This window comes from Pleurodeles waltl, chromosome 5 (genome assembly GCF_031143425.1).
Source record: "Pleurodeles waltl isolate 20211129_DDA chromosome 5, aPleWal1.hap1.20221129, whole genome shotgun sequence".
In the NCBI taxonomy this organism is placed as follows: domain Eukaryota; kingdom Metazoa; phylum Chordata; class Amphibia; order Caudata; family Salamandridae; genus Pleurodeles; species Pleurodeles waltl.
This window is the reverse complement of record NC_090444.1, coordinates 1,290,016,365-1,290,036,722: the sequence shown is the minus strand read 5'-3', so window position 1 is coordinate 1,290,036,722 and position 20,358 is coordinate 1,290,016,365. Positions and strand designations below refer to the sequence as shown.

At 45.6% G+C, this 20,358-nt stretch overlaps 1 protein-coding gene across 1 annotated transcript in view; it reads right to left on the bottom strand.

Moving 5' to 3' along the window:
- UFL1 (UFM1 specific ligase 1) overlaps positions 1–20,358 on the bottom strand; it is a 329,946-nt gene that overhangs the window by 193,884 nt on the left and 115,704 nt on the right. The window contains exon 5 of the mRNA XM_069235525.1: positions 18,101–18,215. Within this exon, the coding sequence (XP_069091626.1) occupies positions 18,101–18,215 (115 nt within the window). The remainder of the gene's footprint in view (positions 1–18,100; positions 18,216–20,358) is intronic.

Here is a 20,358-nt window from a genome sequence, read left to right as displayed (position 1 = left end):
ACCACACCCTCTTTTCTCTGAAGTAGGAAAAGAAGAAGGCTCTAAGATAGTGAAGTTGGTATTTCTCATGGTGGTTGTGATGCAGGAGTCACAGGAGGTAAAGGGTTACTATACACAGCTGACACAGATGTCTGATTTGACACAATTTTTGGTTTTAGCATCTGTTGTAAAAGGTAGGAAGTTTGAGGATCCCTGCACATTCCTGTAGTTTACATCACAGAAATGCGAGGAAAATTAGTGCTTTTAGTCAACATTTCACCTTTGCAGGGTATTCTGGATAAGAAAACATTGGGAGATCCACACAAGCAACACCTCCCTGGACTCCCACCGATGACTAGGTTTCAGAAATGTCTGGGTTTCATAGGTTTCCCTACATGGTTGCCAACCCAAGGACCAATTAGCACACTTACTGCAGTTATTATTATCATCACAATATGTTTTGGGCCCTTCCCTGTCGCAGGCACTAGGTCCACCCACGCAAGTGAAGTAGCACTTTTATCAGAAGACTTCGGGGAATGATGGGTGGAAGGAAGTTTGTGTCTCCCCACACATTACAGAACATTCCATCACAGAAATCTGAGAAAAACATGTTTTCTCAGTCAAAGTTCGAGGTTTGCAGGGGATTACGGACAAAATAAAAATCTGGTGAGAGCCAGGCAAGCCACCCCATCCTGGATAACTCTTTGTGGAAGAAAGTTTCTGCCCCCCGCCCGCCCCCAGATTAAAGAACTTGCCATCACAGAAATGTGAGGAAAGGAATATGTTACTTACCCTGTAAGCATCCATTGGTAGCATGTAGTGCAATAGATACATATGCTTAGCATACTGCTGCAATCTAGTGTTAGGCTCTGATGATTGCAACTTGTTTTTCTTCTAAGAAGTTCTTCAAGTCATAAGGTATGCTGACTCCTCCTATAGTCTGTGTTGCGCATGTTCATCGGCTCCTTTGTTAGATTGTTTTTTTAGCTTATCAGGTGAGCGTTAGGATAGAAGCAATATAGTAAGAGGAAAGATGAGCATGCAAGTAAATATTAGTATTATGTAAAATGTTGATAGGTAGGAACATAAGTCAACCAGTAGCTGCAGGGAGGAGGGTGGGTGCATATGAATCTATGGCACTACACTCTACAGATGCTTACAAGGTAAGTAACATATTCAATTTGTAGCATGTGTTGGCCATAGGTATATATACTTAGCATCAAGAGTAAAGCAGTGCTTCCGAAAGCAGCGGTCAGCTAGTGGTTGACATAGATGTTTGAAAAAGTGTTCTTAAGAAAGCTTGACCTACTCTAGCTTGTTGATTAGCTAAGACATCAACACAATAATGCTTTGTGAATGTATGTAGGTTATTCCACGTAGCTGTTTTACAAATATTCGTTAGTGGGGTGTTTCCAAAAAAGGCCATTATAACTCCTTTTTTGCGTGTGGGGTGAGCGCATGGGAGTTACAGTTAGTACTCTTTTTGCTTTGAGTTAGCAAGTACGAATACATGTAACTATCAATCTGGCTATTCCTGCATTGGATATTGGAAAACCTTGCTGTGGTTTTGCAAATGCTACAAAGAGCTGCTGTGTTTTGCAATAAGATTTAGTTCTCTCTATGAAATATATGAAGGCCCTTTTAATATCTAATGTGTGTAGAGTTTTTTTCTGCTACCGATTCTGGTTTAGGGAAGAAAACAGGTAGCTCTTTTGTTTGGATTGCATGAAAAGCTGACATTTTTGGTAGGAATTTAGCACTGGTACGAAGTACCAATTATATTGAAGAATGGCTCTTCCAATGTAAGAGTTTAGAATTTACTTATTCTTCTAAGAGAAGTGATAGCTACTGAGAGGGCCACCTTACACGTGAGGAACTGAAGGTCACAGGAATGAAGTTGCTCAAAGGGTGGTCTCATGAGTATAGTTATAACAACACTAAGGTTCCAGACAGGCACTAGTGGGGGGAAGGTAGAATTACGCTTTTAAGCCCTTTCATGAGTGCTTTGATCACTGGAACTTTAATAAGTGACATATGTTGTCTGTTTTGCATGTAAGCATCTAAAGCTGCTAAATGTAATCTGACTGATGTATAAGCAAGATCTCCTTGCTGTATGAAGGAAGAGATACCCAATTAGGTCTTGCCCTGTTAGTTTCAGAGGTTGGGTTTGTTTATTTAAACAGTAATGTACAAATATTCTCAATTTTGCTGCATTACATGCTCATGTAATTGGTCTGCACCCTTGTTTGAGAATATCCATGCATTCTTGTGGAAGATTAAGGCGTTCAATTTCTAAGCTCTAAGGAGCCAGATCGCTAGATTGAGCTGTGCAGGATTTGTAGCATTACCCCCCCCATGGCTCTGAGTTAGAAGATATGGCCAGAGAGTTAAGTTCTTTTGTGGCACTCCTTATAGTTGTAGAAGGGTTTTGAACCATGCCTGCTGTACTCATGTTGAGGATATTAGGATTAGTGTAAGGGATGTTTGCTACCTTAAGCACCATGTATGAAATAAGTGGGAGACGGGGAAAAGCATAAGCAAATAACCCGGACCAATTAATCCATAGGGTATTGCTTTTGAATTAGGGGTTAGGAAACCTGGAGGTGAAGTTTTGGCATTTTGCCCTGTTTGTGTCGCAAATAGGTCCATCTCTGGGGTTTCTCTCTGTTTGAAGTACAAAAGTAGAAGTGTTATGGCATTCTCACTCTCATTTACCCGTTGATGTGTCCTGCTAAACAAGTCCACGTAGTCGTTGTTGTCCCCTGATAGGCATTCTGCTAGGACGTGGATTTTGTGATGTATGGCCCAATGCCATATGAGCTCTGCTAGGAGGGAGAGCTGCAGTGAGTGTGCCTTTTTCCCATTTTTGAACATAATTCACTGCAGTCATGTTGTCCATATGTATAAGTACTACTTTGTTGTGAAAAGGATTTTGAAAAGCTCTTAGTGCTAGTTTAATTGCTGAAAGCTTCAAATGATTGACATGGAAGCATTTAAAAAATGTTGCCCATAGACTATGTACTGTGAGGTTCTGCATATGTGCTCCCTGACCCTTAAGGGATATTTCTATGGTAATAGTGAATTGCGGAACTGGGGCTTTGAAGGGCCTACCCTGCAACAGATTGTTGTTGATCCGCCTCTGCAGAGAGTGATGGGTCACTGGACCTACCAACACTAGATCGTGTAGATGCCCCGCCACTTGACACCATTGAAGAGTGCTTTGAACGGGATGCATACTTAGTTGAGCGATTAAAACTATGGATGTGCATGATGCCATCAATCAATCAAATTCTTTATCCAGTTATATCAAATTAACCAAAAATCGCATAAATCAATGATATAAAATATTCAAAACAAGCAAAAAATTCTCATTTTTAAAAAACTTAAAATGCTTACAATTTCTTTTACTAATCAAAATGTAAAAGATAAGAAATATATAAATAATTAAAGAGAATCTACACTAATACGCCAATTTATTGCTCCTTTTAAGAAAGATCCCGCCCCCCCGGCACACCAGCACATCAGGGAGCATACGCAACCACAAATAAGCTGGGCGGTACTGTGCAAAACCCTTTCTTCTCAAAAGGGGAAATAAAAATCTCAGTCTAAACAGTGCGTAAAAATCATAGAACAGGGTAAAATGGATTAAGGTCTATAAAGACACCCCAACACATGGACAGATTTGTATGGATTTCAAATCGTACTGGCCAAGCCAGAAGCAAAAATTACTTCTAATTACCCCTAGGCGGAAACAAGTGATGAGTGACCTTTCCCAGACATTTTGTACAGTCAAGAGATACATCTCTGGGCCCACCTGCATCTTTAACATTAAGAAATACCTCACCATCTGTTTCCTTAGTTTCTCTGCCTCCCTTTAGGCTCCCAGAATTTTAAAGAAATGCTCCTTTACCCAGCCTTTCTCACTGCGCATTTAGGTACTCTGGAGCATTGAACATTTCTGGGCGGCCAAGGGATGCAGCGACTTTCCTTTCCCCTTCCACCCCCGACCCCACCCTCGGCAGTCGGATGACGTCAGCGCGCCAACGTCATCAAGTATTGCCGGGACGCGCTGGAAGCCATTTGCTTCCAGTGCATCGAGGGAAGAGGACTCAGAAGAGGTGAGTCCTTCCCTTTTTGAGGGTTTGGGGGGAAAACAGACACGGGGGAAAGGAAAGGATTTTTCCTTTCCCCCTGTGCCTGTTTTCAGAGGATTCCTGCTCCACGATCGCCCACTAGCCACCAGGGATTTGTTTTTTGTAATGTATTTTGGGAGCGACCCCTTGGGCAAGGGTCGCTCCCATTGGGGGCTATTTTATTTCCTATTTCGCCCCCCCCCGGGGGCAGATCAGCCGATTTTTCAGCCGATCTGCCCCCTGGAGGGGGGGGGGGGTGAAAACCACTAGACACCAGGGACTTGATTTTTCATATTTATTTTGGGAACGACCCCTTGGGCAAGGGTCGCTCCCATGGGGGGGGGAGGCGGGTGCGGGGGTATTGTTTTTCCTATTTCGGCACCCCCTGAGGGCAGATCGGCCGATTTGTCAGCGATCTGCCCCCAGGGGGGGCCAAAAACCACTAGACACCAGTGTTTTGATTTTTGTAATGTATTTTGGGAGCAACCCCTTGGGCAAGGGTCGCTCCCATTGGGGGCTATTTTTTTTAATCCTATTTCGGCCCCCCTGGGGGCAGATCGGCAGATTTATTTTTACGAATCCACTTAGGCACCAGGGATCGTGTGTGTGTGTTTTGTGTGGGGGGGCAGCACCTTTGGCAAGGGTCGCCCCCCCAAAGGGGGCACATGAGTGATGGCCATTTCTGACCACCTTGGATCAGCCTATTTTTGTTAGGCCCATCTGCCCCAAGGGGGGGCAGAAGGCACTAAGATGTCAGAGATTTTGTTTTTTGGTTCCCTTAGTTTTTTTGTGTGTTGGGGGCACTCCCTATCGCCCCCTTTGGCAAGGGTCGCCCCCCCAAACAGGGTACAGAGCTATTGGCCATTTCTGCCCCACTTGGGGGCAGATCAGCCTATTTGTTTTTAGCCCCATCTGCCTCCTAGTGGGCTAGAAGCCACTTAGGCACCAGGGACAATTTCTAAGTTCTTGGTGGCAGGGTGTTTGTCAACTGGCAAAGTATTTGTATTTGTGATTATTACAGTATATTTCTTCTTTTTGTTCTAGTTCAAAGCTTTTGTTTCCTTCGCTGTGGATACTCGCGGTTTTGGCAGTAGTTGTCCTGCAGTTTGCATAGTTGCATGTTTTAGGTAAGTGAAAGCAATTTACTCCAAAGGAATATTGTTGACATGCATGAATGACATGTTTGTAGGTGGTGTACTAAATGCAGTATTGTGTGTGAAATTGTCCTTAGATTTGAGCACAATGATATTTGTATTGTCATATGTCTAATTTGCTTTTTTCTTTTTAGTTGGATATCATTGGTGATTGCTGTGCCTGTGCAGAGTAGTTGCTGGTGAGTAGCTCTTTCAGGCAAGTGAATGGTATAGTTTTTTTTAGTACATAACTCTTTGTGATAAAGCTACACTTTGTTTATTACTTATTTTAGTGCTAGTTGTTGTTGGCAATCAATTTGTTGTTAGTGAGGATCATGGCTAGCCGCAGAGTGACCGCTTAGCAGGTCGTTGGCATGCTCTTCGAGTCGTCTTCAGACCATGATTACGAGACTGACTCTGCATCTGAGGCAGAGGAGGAAGTGAGAGATTCTGGCAGTGAGTTTTCTGTCCGAGAGGATTCTTCTGATGAGGAAGCCACTCTCAGTGCAGATGAAGGGCCTGTGTTAGAGGAGGACATTGATGTGCCAAGAGTGCAGCAGCCTGGGGCTGAAGGGTTTCCCATTAGAAGACCTGACACCAGGATTGCCCCAAACATGGAGCAGCCACAGTTACCTGCATTTACTGGTCTCCCAGGGTGTGGAGTCAATACGGAAAACTTTTTGCCTGTCCGTTTCTTTCACTCGTTTATGGATGATGTGTTTTTGGAAGAGATTGTGGAGCAAACTAATTTGTATGCAGAGCAATATTTGATGGACAACGCTGCCAGACTTAGGCCTCAGTCTAGAGCTTCCCACATAACTGGAAGAGATGAAAAAGTTTTTAGGTTTTACTTTTTTGGAGGGGTTGATCAGGAAGCAGTCACTGGCTTCTTATTGGTCTACTAGTCCCTTGATGGCAACGTCTATATTTCCTGCAACTATGACACGTAATCGCTATTTGCTGCTTCTTCGTATGCTGCATTTTGTAGACAATGCTTTAGCCTTGCCACAAGATCACCCTGATTGTGACCGTCTTTTTAAGATTAGGCTTGTCCTTGATCATTTTGTAGATCGTTTTTCAGAGGTTTATGTTCCAGGCAAAGTGTGGATGAGTCTTTGGTCCTTTTCAAGGGGCGTTTAGTTTTTAGGCAGTACATTCCTAGTAAGAGGGCACGGTATGGGATTAAATTGTATATGCTGTCAGAAAGCAGCACAGTATATGTGTATAATTTCCGGGTCTACACTGGTGGGGATTCCAGTTTTGACCCTACTGGTTGTCCGGCCACTTTTGGAGTTGCGCACAAATTGTGTGGGAACTTGGTAGACGACCGTTTAACAAAGGTCACCATTTGTACGTAGATAATTTCTACACTGGAGTGCAGTTGTTCAAAGAGTTGTTTAGAGTGGACACTGTTGCTCGTGGCACAATCCGTTCTAACCGGAAAGGCTATCCAACGGAGCTTGTCTGTAAAAAAAAAAAAAACATGAGAGGTGACAGTGCAGTGCCTTGCGGAATAATGAGCTGCTAGCTCTTAAATTTTCAGACAGGAGGGATGGGTACATGCTACCTACCATCCATGATAAGAGTACTTCCCCTGTGACTGTTTGGGGTCAGGTTGCGGAAGTGCGCAAACCTGCATGCATTTTGGACTACAATAGGCACATGGGTGGTGTTGATAGAGTAGATCAGAGGTTGGAACCTTACACTGATCTTCGTAAGTCTTACGTGTGGTATAAAAAGTTGGCCCTACATTTATTTAATTTGGCAACTTTTAATGCTTTTATTGTGTTCAAGGATTGTTCACCTGAGTCAAGGATGACATTTGTTAAATTTCAGGAGTCAGTGATAAAGAGCCTTATTGTGGTGGAACGGGCAAGAGTTCCTAGAGTAGAAGTGGTGGAGGAAGTGGCTAGACTGAAAGATCGCCACTTTCCAGATCACATTCCTCCCACTCCCAAAAAAGACTTGCCCACAAAGAAATGTAGAGTATGTGCCCGGAGAGCAATCCGGAGGGAGAGCCGGATGTAATGCCCCGAATGCCCTTCAAAGCCTGGGCTGTGTGTGCCCGGCTGTTTTAGAAGTTACCACACTAGGAAACATTTTTGGGAAATACCGTGAATGCAAACTGCCTGTTTTATATTTTCATATGTTCAGTTTCACAGTTAGCATTACTGTCATGTATTTAGTTAGAGCTTTTGTGTTTGTAGTTTTGTACTTATTTTATAATTAGTTAGTGGTTTCTTTGTTGTTTATAAACCAAAAAAAAAGTGATGGCGGTGTGCGTGGGGTGGTGCTTGGCTGGCAGTGTGCCTGGGGTGGTTCTTGGCTGGCGGTGTGCGTGGGGTGGCGCTCGGCTGGCGGTGTGCGTGGGGTGGCGCTCGGCTGGCGGTGTGCGTGGGGTGGCGCTCGGCTGGCGGTGTGCGTGGGGTGGCGCTCGGCTGGCGGTGTGCGTGGGGTGGCGCTCGGCTGGCGGTGTGCGTGGGGTGGCGCTTGGCTGGCGGTGTGCGTGGGGTGGCGCTTGGCTGGCGGTGTGCGTGGGGTGGCGCTTGGCTGCCGGTGTGCTTGGGGTGGCGCTTGGCTGCCGGTGTGCTTGGGGTGGCGCTTGGCTGCCGGTGTGCTTGGGGTGGCGCTTGGCTGCCGGTGTGCTTGGGGTGGCGCTTGGCTGGCAGTGTGCGTGGGGTGGCGCTTGGCTGGCAGTGTGCGTGGGGTGGCGCTTGGCTGGCAGTGTGCGTGGGGTGGCGCTTGGCTGGCAGTGTGCGTGGGGTGGCGCTTGGCTGGCGGTGCCAGCCAAATGCCAGTCCACACACTCATCAGATGGTGTGATTGCTGTATCAGGCATGTGGGGGTATGAAAGTGATGGGCCCTTGACTGGCGCCGTCTGTCGATGCAAGTGTTGTAATGTGCTGGGCCGGTGGCTGGCGGCGTGAATGGTCTTGTGCATGTCATGTATGAAAGGTGTGTGAATGGACTGTAAAGAGGTTGGTGCCTTGCCGTGGCTTTACAGCTCAAGAGCTGTGAGTCATTGGTTCAGTTTCTTGGCCTTTCAGTTATTACCAGTGCATTTCACTTTTGTGAAATCTCTTGTTAATAAAATTTGATCTACTGAACCATCACTCACCCTCGTGCCAAATCCAACCAGTATGTGTGGTAAAAATTAAAAAACCTGCTCCGCTGTAATCAGGCGTTGCAGCACACTTGTGACACGCTAGGTGTCTCAGGTGGGACCCCGATGATGAAGCATTCCACCAACTTGGTTGGTGGGTGAGGGGTCTTTTTCACATAACCTAAGTGCGTTTCTTTTCACAATTTTAGTGTTTGGCACATCACAGACGTATGTGGACACATCAAAATTCTATATTACAAAACTACCTGTGTTTGGGGGGGAGGGGGCACCTATGTTTTTGGTCCTGGGTGCGGCCTTCATCTAGGGAAACCTACCAAACCCAGACTTTTTTAAACTAAACACCGCAAGGAGACCAGGGAGGTGTGGCTTGCGTGGATCCCCCAACATGTTCTTACCCAGACTCCTCTGCAAACCTCAAAATTTGCTTAAAAAAGCATATTTTCCTGACTTTTGTTTGCACGATCACCGCTCCAGCACAAAATTCCTACTCCCTAGCGTTCCCCTCAGTCTCCCAAGTAAAATGACACCTCACTTGTGTGGGTCCCCAAAGGAGAGTCAGCCTAAAGATGTATAAAAGAAGAATATGTGCTTATCAACTCGCTGTGCTATCCCCATAATCTCTACAAGTTTGTGGCCTTTTTCTGTTGCAGGCACCTGGCCCACACCCACAAGTGAGGTATAATTTTTATCCGGAGACTTGGGGGAACGCTGGGTGGAAGGAAATTTATGGCTCCTCTCAGATTCCAGAACTTTCGGTCACCGAAATGTGAGGAAAATGTGTTTTTTTAGCCAAATTTTGAGGTTGCAAAGGATTCTGGGTAACAGAACCTGGTCAGAGCCCCACAAGTCACCCCATCTTGGATTTCCCTAGGTCTCTAGTTTAAAAAAATGCACAGGTTTGGTAGGTTTCCCTATGTGCCGGCTGAGCTAGAGGCCAAAATCTACAGGTAGGCACTTCGCAAAAAACACCTCTGTTTTCTGTAGAAAAATGGGATGTGTCCACGTTGTGTTTTGGGGCATTTCCTGTCACAGGCGCTAGGCCTACCCACACAAGTGAGGTACCATTTTTATCGGGAGACTTGGGGGAACATAGAATAGCAAAACAAGTGTTCTTGCCCCTCGTCTTTCTCTACATTGTTTCCTTCCAAATATAAGAGAGTGTGTAAAAAAGACGTCTATTTGAGAAATGCCCTGTAATTCACAATCTAGTATGGTCACCCCGGAATTCAGAGATGTGCAAATAACCACTCCCCCTCAACACCTTATCTTGTGACCATTTTGGAAATACAAAAGTTTTCTTGATAGCTATTTTTCACTCTTTATATTTCAGCAAATGAATTGCTGTATATCCGGTATAGAATGAAAACCCACTGCAGGGTGCAGCTCATTTATTGGCTCTGGGTACCTAGGGTTCTTGATGAACCTACAAGCCCTATGTACCCCCGCAACCAGAAGAGTCCAGCAGACGTAGCGGTATATTGCTTTCAAAAATCTGACATTGCAGGAAAAAGTTACAGAGTAAAACCTAGAAAAAAATTGCTGTTTTTTCACCTCAATTTCAATTTTTTTTTCAGTTGTTATTTTCTGTAGGAAACCCTTGTAGGATCTACACAAATGACCCCTTGCTGAATTCAGAATTTTGTCTACTTTTTAGAAATGTTTAGGTTTCTGGGATCCAGCATTGATTTCACGCCCATTTCTGTCACTGACTGGAAGGAGGCTGAAAGCACAAAAAATCGTAAAAATGTGGTATGTCCCAGTAAAATGCCAAAATTGTGTTGAGAAATTGGGTTTTCTGATTCAAGTCTGCCTGTTCCTGGAAGCTGGTGATTTTAGCGCCGCAAACCCTTTGTTGATGCCATTTTCAGTGAAAAAAACCACAAGCCTTCTTCTGCAGCCCCTTTTTCCCATTTTCTTTTTTTTTAAACGACATTTTCACTGTATTTTGGCCAATTTCTTGGCCTCCTTCAGGGGAACCCACTAAGTCTGGGTACCTCTAGAATCCCTAGGATGTTGGAAAAAAAGAACGCAAATTTGGCGTGGGTAGCTTATGTGGACAAAACGTTATGAGGGCCTAAGTGAGAACTATTCAAAAAAGGCAAAAAAAAGGCCTGGCACAGGAGGGGGGAAAGGCCTGGCAGCGAAGGGGTTAATATAGGTAATGTAGGTGGAGGAGGAGGAGGAGATAGAGGCTTTAAAGGAGGTGGCGGATAAGAAGCAGGAGGAAAAAAAAAAAAGAGAACAGGGCTAGTGCCCCATCATTTCTTTTCTTTTTTTAGGAGCCTTAGGTGGATCTGATCCCATGGTTTCCTCTTCAACTGTTTCTTTCTTTTTGGAAGTGTGTTCGATATAGTTGGAGCGGCTTTGCCCCTGCTTTCCCAGTGACTGGGTGAAAAAAGTCTTTTTTGGCCCTTCTCAAGTTTATCTTGAAGTTTCTCAAAAACTGGTTGAACATGCCGTTGTTTGGACTCCAACCCTGTCTCCCTGTTTTTCGACATTAAAGATATTTTCAGCACCAACATGATTTTTGACCCTGATGGTGGGTTTGGAGAGTGACATTTCGGTGCAGAGGGAATAGTTGGGTGTTTCGGTGTCGAAAGTGGTTTCAGATTAGATGGTGGCTCTGACATCTTGCGGTGTTTCAAAGGTGCAGATTGTGGTTTCTTTGGTATAGCACTGAGAAGACTTGCCATCAGCGGAGTCCGCTCCCGAGTCTGTTTTTGGAGACCACCATGGCCTGAGGGCAGTGGAGTTATGGAAGGCACCTTAGCTGTTTTTGTCGGGTTATGGGAGGCTTTGGCCTGTGTGCTCATGTGCCCTATATGTATGGATCAGGGTCAGAGCCAGAGCTCTCGCCACTGCTATTCAGCAGTATAGGGATGTTGATCGGCACTGCTTCTGCCTCCGTGTCCTCCGTTTCTTGACCAACTCTGCTGACCACTCCTCGAAAATATCCAGCATATCATAAGGTATGCTTCTGCATGATGGAGTGGGCCCAACGATGTTGTCTTTGCTGCCGAAGCATTTTCTTCAAACGAAAAGCCAGGCATGCCGCACATGACACTTCATCATGTTCTGTGGACAAATATAGATTACACACCTTGTGCTGTCCTGCCTGGACCATGTGGCGTGACACTTAGAACAGAAGCTAAAGGGTGTCTTTTACTTCACTCATTGAATATATGGAGTTTGTCGTTGATGGAGCTGGTGTCTAAAAGTACAATGATGTGTAGAAACTGGACCCAAACTCCGGAGGGCGGATCGAAAATTTGAGGTAACACCAGTTGGAATAGTGATTGTCGAGGTCCCATCGATGGTTCAAAAAGAAAGGGACACTGTAAGGGCCCGGCTCTATGATTCGAGCATTGGTCACAGAGCTCAGCCAATTAATATGCGCAGCACAGAATATAAGAGAAGTCACCATACCTCATGTTTTCAAGAACTTATTTGAAGAAAAACAAGTTGCAAATTCCAGAGCCTAACACTAGATGGAAAAAGTATGTAAAGAATATGTATTTACAAGCCACAAATGCTACAAATGTGTTTTTTTAAGTCTTGAGGTTTGCAAGGGAATCTCAGTAAAACAAGCTGGTGTGAGCCATGCAAATCACCCCGTCCTGGATTCCCCTAAGTGTCTAATTCTCAAAAATGTACAGGTTTGCTAGGTTTCCCTAGGTGCCGGCTGAATGAGGGCCCAAAAGCCGCAGCTTGGCACATTCCAAAAAAAAGGTTTGTTTTCAGTGGAAAAATTTGATATGTCTATTTGCGTTTTAGGGTATTCTTGTTGTGGGTATTAGCCATACCCACACAAGTGTGTTACCATTTCTATCAGAAGACTTGGGGGAACATAGAGTAGTAGAGACAGTGTTATTACCAATTGTATTTCTATGAATGTGTGCCTTCCAAATGTAAGCCAGTGTGTAAGAAAGAAGTCAGTGTGTAAGAAAGAAGACATTTTGAGAAATGTACTTTAGTTCACATGCTAGTATGGGTACCTGTAGGAAGCTTGCTCTTTACAGGGAGTGCAGAATTATTAGGCAAATGAGTATTTTGATCACATCATCCTCTTTATGCATGTTGTCTTACTCCAAGCTGTATAGGCTCGAAAGCCTACTACCAATTAAGCATATTAGGTGATGTGCATCTCTGTAATGAGAAGGGGTGTGGTCTAATGACATCAACACCCTATATCAGGTGTGCATAATTATTAGGCAACTTCCTTTCCTTTGGCAAAATGGGTCAAAAGAAGGACTTGACAGGCTCAGAAAAGTCAAAAATAGTGAGATATCTTGCAGAGGGATGCAGCACTCTTAAAATTGCAAAGCTTCTGAAGCGTGATCATCGAACAATCAAGCGTTTCATTCAAAATAGTCAACAGGGTCGCAAGAAGCGTGTGGAAAAACCAAGGCGCAAAATAACTGCCCATGAACTGAGAAAAGTCAAACGTGCAGCTGCCACGATGCCACTTGCCACCAGTTGGGCCATATTTCAGAGCTGCAACATCACTGGAGTCCCCAAAAGCACAAGGTGTGCAATACTCAGAGACATGGCCAACGTAAGAAAGGCTGAAAGACGACCACCACTGAACAAGACACACAAGCTGAAACGTCAAGACTGGGCCAAGAAATATCTCAAGACTGATTTTTCTTAGGTTTTATGGACTGATGAAATGAGAGTGAGTCTTGATGGGCCAGATGGATGGGCCCGTGGCTGGATTGGTAAAGGGCAGAGAGCTCCAGTCCGACTCAGACGCCAGCAAGGTGGAAGTGGAGTACTGGTTTGGGCTGGTATCATCAAAGATGAGCTTGTGGGGCCTTTTCGGGTTGAGGATGGAGTCAAGCTCAACTCCCAGTCCTACTGCCAGTTCCTGGAAGACACCTTCTTCAAGCAGTGGTACAGGAAGAAGTCTGCATCCTTCAAGAAAAACATGATTTTCATGCAGGACAATGCTCCATCACACGCGTCCAAGTACTCCACAGCGTGGCTGGCAAGAAAGGGTATACAAGAAGGAAATCTAATGACATGGCCTCCTTGTTCACCTGATCTGAACCCCATTGAGAACCTGTGGTCCATCATCAAATGTGAGATTTACAAGGAGGGAAAACAGTACACCTCTCTGAACAGTGTCTGGGAGGCTGTGGTTGCTGCTGCACGCAATGTTGATGGTGAACAGATCAAAACACTGACAGAATCCATGGATGGCAGGCTTTTGAGTGTCCTTGCAAAGAAAGGTGGCTATATTGGTCACTGATTTGTTTTTGTTTTGTTTTTGAATGTCAGAAATGTATATTTGTGAATGTTGAGATGTTATATTGGTTTCACTGGTAATAATAAATAATTGAAATGGGTATATATTTGTTTTTTGTTAAGTTGCCTAATAATTATGCACAGTAATAGTCACCTGCACACACAGATATCCCCCTAACATAGCTAACACTAAAAACAAACTAAAAACTACTTCCAAAAATATTCAGCTTTGATATTAATGTGTTTTTTGGGTTCATTGAGAACATGGTTGTTGTTCAATAATAAAATTAATCCTCAAAAATACAACTTGCCTAATAATTCTGCACTCCCTGTATATTGTATATCAAAATGAGGTATACTGTGCAAAGAGTTCAGGGGCTCCCTTACTAGTGGACAGGGGCTTGCTCTAGCAATCCCAAGGTGCCCTCTTAGGTGGGTAGTGTGACCAAGCAGCCTCAGGCTTATCAAAAAGGAGGGTTAGACATTTACCATAGACACAATGTCAATAATTGAGAGATGTCTCAATCAGGAGATCCACACCAATTTATAAAACTTAACAGGTATCTATATACAAATTTAGGCATCAGAATCAATACGATAAGGTGATTACGTTTTGCAGTAGAAATGATCACAAGTTTGAAAAGTAGGCACTTATCCTATGAAGGAAAAACAAATATGGCAAACAGGTAGTCAGCAGTGACTTACAGGACCAATCTTCCAGACTTACGGTGAGTATGGTGCAGGGTCCAGGGCCACACCAACAAATCACCTCGGGCGGCACTGGGGCAGCCGGATGTAGTGGTGTAGTTCACCGCTGGGTGCCCCGTTGAAGTCAATGGGGATCGGACTGGTCAGAAAGGCACTGCAGGCAGGGCCTGGGGGGTCCAGTCTGGGTGAACCAACAAGGAGGTTCAGTTCTTGCTTGCAGACATAGGGACACCAGTGGTCCTCTTCTCCTCAGGGCGGCTGGGTGCAGAGATGCAGGGGACCGTCTGGTTTCTGTCTCTGGTCGCAGTTGAGGGTGCCTGCAGAAAGAGGCTGCAGGTGTGGACTGGGGGTCCAGTTCGACTGAACCAACAAGTGGGCTCAGGTCTCACGATGCTCGGGGACGTAGGGACACTTTGGGTCCTATTCTCCTCGGTTCAGGGTGGTTGGGCACAGAGATGTAGTGGACTGTCGGGTTTCCATCACCAGAGACAGTCACGGTGGAGGGGGCCTGCACAAAGAGGCTGCAGACATCAGCGTGAAGGTCACAGTGGGAATAACCAGGATGGACTTTGTCTCTGGAGAGACTGGGGACCACACTAGCACCGTTGGCCCACTCTAGCTGGGGCTTGAGGGCATGGGTGCAGTGGTGCAGTCCAGCATCTGGTTTTGGAGGGCTGGAGTACTCTCAGTTCTGGTTTGGTGCCTGCAGGATGCAGGGAAGTAGCTCTGCTGGTCTTCAGTTCTTGCCTTTTGCTCCCCTACATACTGAATTTAGGGTCATTTTGGAGAGTGTGGGGTAGTAGCCATATGGGCTACTTCCCCCTGGGGTCACTACACCCCCTATATGACCACTTCTTGTGGGAAATGGGCATAACCTTGTCCCAGAGTTGCTAGTTCTGCCATCACCAAGATGGAGGACTTTGATATTTTGTGTCCTTGGGGGGGGGGGGGGGGGGGAGGGGGGGGGGACGGCGGATAATTGGTTGACATCTCACTTCTGAGGGTAGCCAGATCTTTATACCAATGCTGATGGGCTCCTTTGAAGTCCTGTGCCATGGAATGCAGATTTGAAGGTCATCCTTTTGGAAAGGAAGCGTTAACACCCCTGCCAGAGCAGGCTTTATTCCTGACCGCCAACAGCAGTCTCTAATGCTTGGGGTTCAGAAACCTGTCTGTTGGAGGAAGGCTAGTTAAAACACACGTGTAGATTGTACGTTTTTCAGTGGGCACCTGTAAGGTGCCCTCTGGGTGCATGTATTAATAAATCTATGGAATCACTGAGGGTTTATTAATACAAGATGTTTGATACCAAATAACCCTATTTTCAGTGAAGCCATCATGTAGCAGGGGAACTCGTATTGACCAGTGGCCAGCACATGCTCTTAAAATACTATGGGGGTCATTTTGATGCCGGCGGTCAGCAATAATGTGGCGGTAGTACCGCCAACAGGCTGGAGGTACTTACCCCCACATTATGACATGGGCTGGTTGGCTGAAGCCAACACGCCAATGTACCACTCCGACAGCCATGGCGATAGCAGCTGCCTGGCTGGAGATGACCATCTCCAGCCGGCGGCCGCCATTGTGCCGCCTGCGTGATTATGACCCCGCCTACCGCCATGGTTTTCGTGGTGTTCATAATGCCACAAAAAAGCATGGAGGTAGGCCATATCGGTGACCTGGAACTCCTTCCTTGTCACTGATAAGGGGGCCCCCACCTATCCAAAGCCCCCCACAAACCCCCTTTCACACACACACACACACACACACACACACACAATCATTCACACAAACATACACGCATGCATACATCCAATCACACACACATCCGCACACACTTCCAAACATACATGCAGACACACATTATGATTTTTCAACATACACGCACTCACACTTCCATACATTCACACACACAATCAACACTAAACACACACCCGCAATTACGCACACACATACATGCACCCCCCCCCACACACACACAACACTCCCCATCCCCCTCCCCTGTTGGAGACCCGATTTACCTGGATCAAGGGGTTCTTCGGGCAGGAGACAGGACGGGGCGTTGATACCACCAGCAGAACACCACCCAGCCGTATTATTTCTCATAATACGTCTGGCAGCGGCCTACTGGAATGCCGCTGCTCGTGGTAGCAGCGCCACCTTACCGCCATCCGACAGTATGCCCACAGCCGGATTTCCGCCCTTCTTGTGGCAGAAATCCAGCTGTGGTCATAATATGGCGGACGGCTGGTAGCCGCGGCGACAGTCTTTTGGCGGCCGTCGCCGCAGCGGTAGCCGTTTTTTACCGCCAATGTTATAATGAGGGCCTATGTCTAGGAATTGACAAAGACATAGTAGGGGCATATCTGCTCTTGCAGACATGTCCTCACATGTAATATAATACACCCTTCCTTAGGGTTATAACGCCTGCTGTAGGGTTGGCTTGCATATATTACATGCAGTGTTTGGGGGACATGGCAGACAGGCTGTGTGCCATGTTGTGTTTTCACTTTTAGCTGCACCAAGACATACAGTCTGCAAAGCAGTCTGCATGTGGTAGGTGAGGGGTCACTGAGGATGGCCCAAAACGTGCTGCAGCCCATGCCCTAAGTACCAGGAGTACCATTTAATAGGAACTTACAGGAGGGGCCACATGTATTGCCAATTGAGCAGTTTTAGGGAACAAGATCTGCCACTGGGAACCTGGATAGCAGGAACCCAGTGCACTTTCAGTCAAAATTGCATCACGTACCAGGCAAAAAGTGGAGGTGAACATGTCAAAAAGGGACACTTTTCTACAGTAACCACAAATTTGGAGATGTGCAAATAGACACTACTTCTAAACTCCGTATCTTGTGCCCATTTTAGAAATACATAGATTCCTTGATACCTATTTTTAACTCGTTTTATTTTACCATATGAATTGCTCTATACCTGGTACACACAACGAAAAACCACTGCAAGAGCCGGCTCAGTTACTAGCTTTAGGTACTTTGAGTTCTTGGAAAACCCACAAAGCCTGTATATCCCCGCAACCAGAAGGGTCTAGCATTTGTAATGGTATAGTGCCTTAGTAAATAAAATCATGACGAGAAGTTACAAATGAAAACAGTGCTACACATGTGGTCATTTTTTCTAACTTATTTTCAATTATTTTTTCTTTCAACATTTAGTTTTGACCCCTCGCTGAATTCAGAATTCTGTCTAATTTTTTGAGACATATAGGTTTCTGGGATGCACCAGGGATTTTAAACCCATTTCCACCACAAACTGCAAGGAGGCTAAAGGCACAAAAATAAATGAGCCATCTCACAGTAAAATATGAAAAGTGTGTTAAAATATTTGGTTTCTAGCATCAAGTCTATCTGTTCCTGAAAGCTGGGAAGATGGTGACTTTAGCACCACAAACTTTTGTTGATGCCATTTGCAGGTTAAAAAAACAAGAGACACTTTCTCAGCAGCACTCCTCTCCCCCCCCCCCCCCCCAAGAGAAAAAAAAAAAAGAATTAGCTATATTTTGGCTAATTTCTCAGCTCCCACCAGGGGACTCGACAAACCCTGGGTACCTTTAGAATCCCCAGGATGTTGAGAAAAAATTATGTATATTTGGCACATAGAGCTAATGTGGACAAAAAGGTATGGAGGCCTAAGCGTGCACTGCCCCAAATAGCCATAAAAGGGTTAGTGCAAGTTCAAGCGGGGGGAGGCTTAGCAGCGAAAGGGTTAAGAAGGGACACAAGGGAAACTGTCTCTGGTAAGATCAAAGAAAACATCACCTCTGTCAAGAAATCTCCTGGTAGGTCGTATACTTTGCAGAGTTCCGATATAGTCACTTGTCCAGTTTCCTGTAGTTTATCATTCACTTCTTCAGCTATCTGATCCAGGTAGTTGCTAACAAGAAAAATAAAATATTTAGTACAATGCATTTTACATATCCTTGCCTATCCTACAATTGCAGCTCTGGATAAGATGGCAGTATTAAACATGTTATTTGTTTACATTTTAATCTTCTGCTCAGCAACATCATCTCTTATTTTACTGATTGCTCCCGTTGAGGTGGGAGAGAGGGGTAACAGAATGAAGATTTTTTTTTTGTAAATTTATTTTTATTGACATTTTTGTACAACACAATTAACATGCCCATTCGAGTGATATCGTAGGCTACCCACTGGAGTCCGTGTCCCCTTCTAGCGCCTCCCCATCCGGGGTAGGCCTTACATTGTTCAAAGAGAGCACACAAATTTAAGACAACAGTGTCACCCTGCAAATGGTGAGTACAGCCATGTATTTCAGTAGATGAAACAAATAAAAAACAACTTTAAACATACAACATATAATCCATCCCTGGATATGCCTGAATTAACTAACAGAAGTCAGTCGTTGCGGTCTCTCCTCTCTAAGCCAGGGGGGGCCCTATCAAGTCCACTCAACGAATCTCAGTATCTGGTTCCTATATATGGAAGAGGTGCAGTGCTCTGAGCCGGGGACCACATGCAGTAAGGGGTAGACCCCTGGAGAGAAACCTAACCAGGGGGTCCCAGATACAATCAAAACTTCTGCGTGAGCCCTCCCCTTTATCAACCAGACGCTCCATGGCGAGGCTCCTCCACAGCCTGGTGAACCACAGGGCTATAGGGGGTGGGTCTGCTCTTTTCCAGAAGGACGCTAATGTTGTCTTCGCCACCCCTAGAGCAAACCAAAGAATGGCACGGTCCCCGTGTGATTGGTGCTGCAATTCCTGGGCTCGAAGACCCAAGAGAATATGTTCCGGCACGGTCGGTACGGGGTAACCCAACATCTCTTTAAGATGTGAGAGGATTTCGTTCCAATAGGGGTGAATAGTTGGGCAGTCCCACCAAATGTGTCTAAAGTCCCCCAACATGCCACAGCCCCACCAACATCTATCGGACACCTGTGAATATAGTTTAAGCTTCTCGGGGTAGAGGTACCAGTTGTAGAGCAGCTTGTAGTGTGATTCCCTGGCACCCATTGAGCGGTTATGCTTGGATGTGTCCTGATATAGAGGTTGCCAACGGTCCTCCCCCACCGAGATGCCTAGTACCTGTTCCCAGAAGGGGATGTGTTGAGGGGTCGGCGCTCTCTGCGCAGAGGCTAGTATAGAATACAGCGTAGAAATACTGCCCCTTGTCACTCCGCCCCTTTGCACAAATCTCTCCATTGGAAGCAGATCCCTTGTGGCTGCCTCCCACATATGCGGCTGTGAGACCCAATGCACCAACTGAGTGTAATGATAGTGTTCGGACTGAGGGAGCTGAAAATCTCTGCAACAGTTATTAAACGTACGGAGTTGGTCCCCATGATATAAATCTGCAATTCGCAAGCAGCCCCCTTCCCTCCACCTATCAAAGGGCCCGGAAGTTTCCCCCGGGGGGAATGCCTTGTTAAAATGGATGGGGGTATGTGGTGAGGGGAAGGATGTAATCTCGTAGCTTACCTTGTCCCACACTTTAAGGGTGGTGGCGGTGGGTGTGCTAATGTATATGTTTTGTGGCCGTGCCCCCTTGGGCTTCCATGGGACATCCCACAAGGTCTTGCCCGTCACCGCCCTATCCATATGAAGCCACAGCTTTTTGACTCTCGGAGGGACCATTCAGCTAATACACGCAGCTGTGCAGCTCTCTAGTACTGAAGGAGGTCAGGAAGAGCTAATCCTCCCTCTTCCTTGGAGTGCACCAGTACTTTATTTGATACTCTAGCTCTTGTTCCCTGCCAAATGAACCTTGTGAACATCGTCCGGGTCTCAGCAAAGAAATCTGGCGGTATATCAATAGGGAGGCTTTGAAAGAGAAATCTGGGAGCACTCTCATCTTAATGCTATTGATGCGCCCCAGCCAAGACAGCCATAGCGGAGACCACCTCTTTAAGTCTTCTCGTAGTGACTTAATCAAGGGGGGATAATTAGCTCTGAACAGATCAGACACCTGGGGAACAATTTGAATACCCAAATATGTGATTTATTTTTTATCCCACGTAAATGGTGGCGAATAATAAAATGTCGTCAGCAAATAAAGAC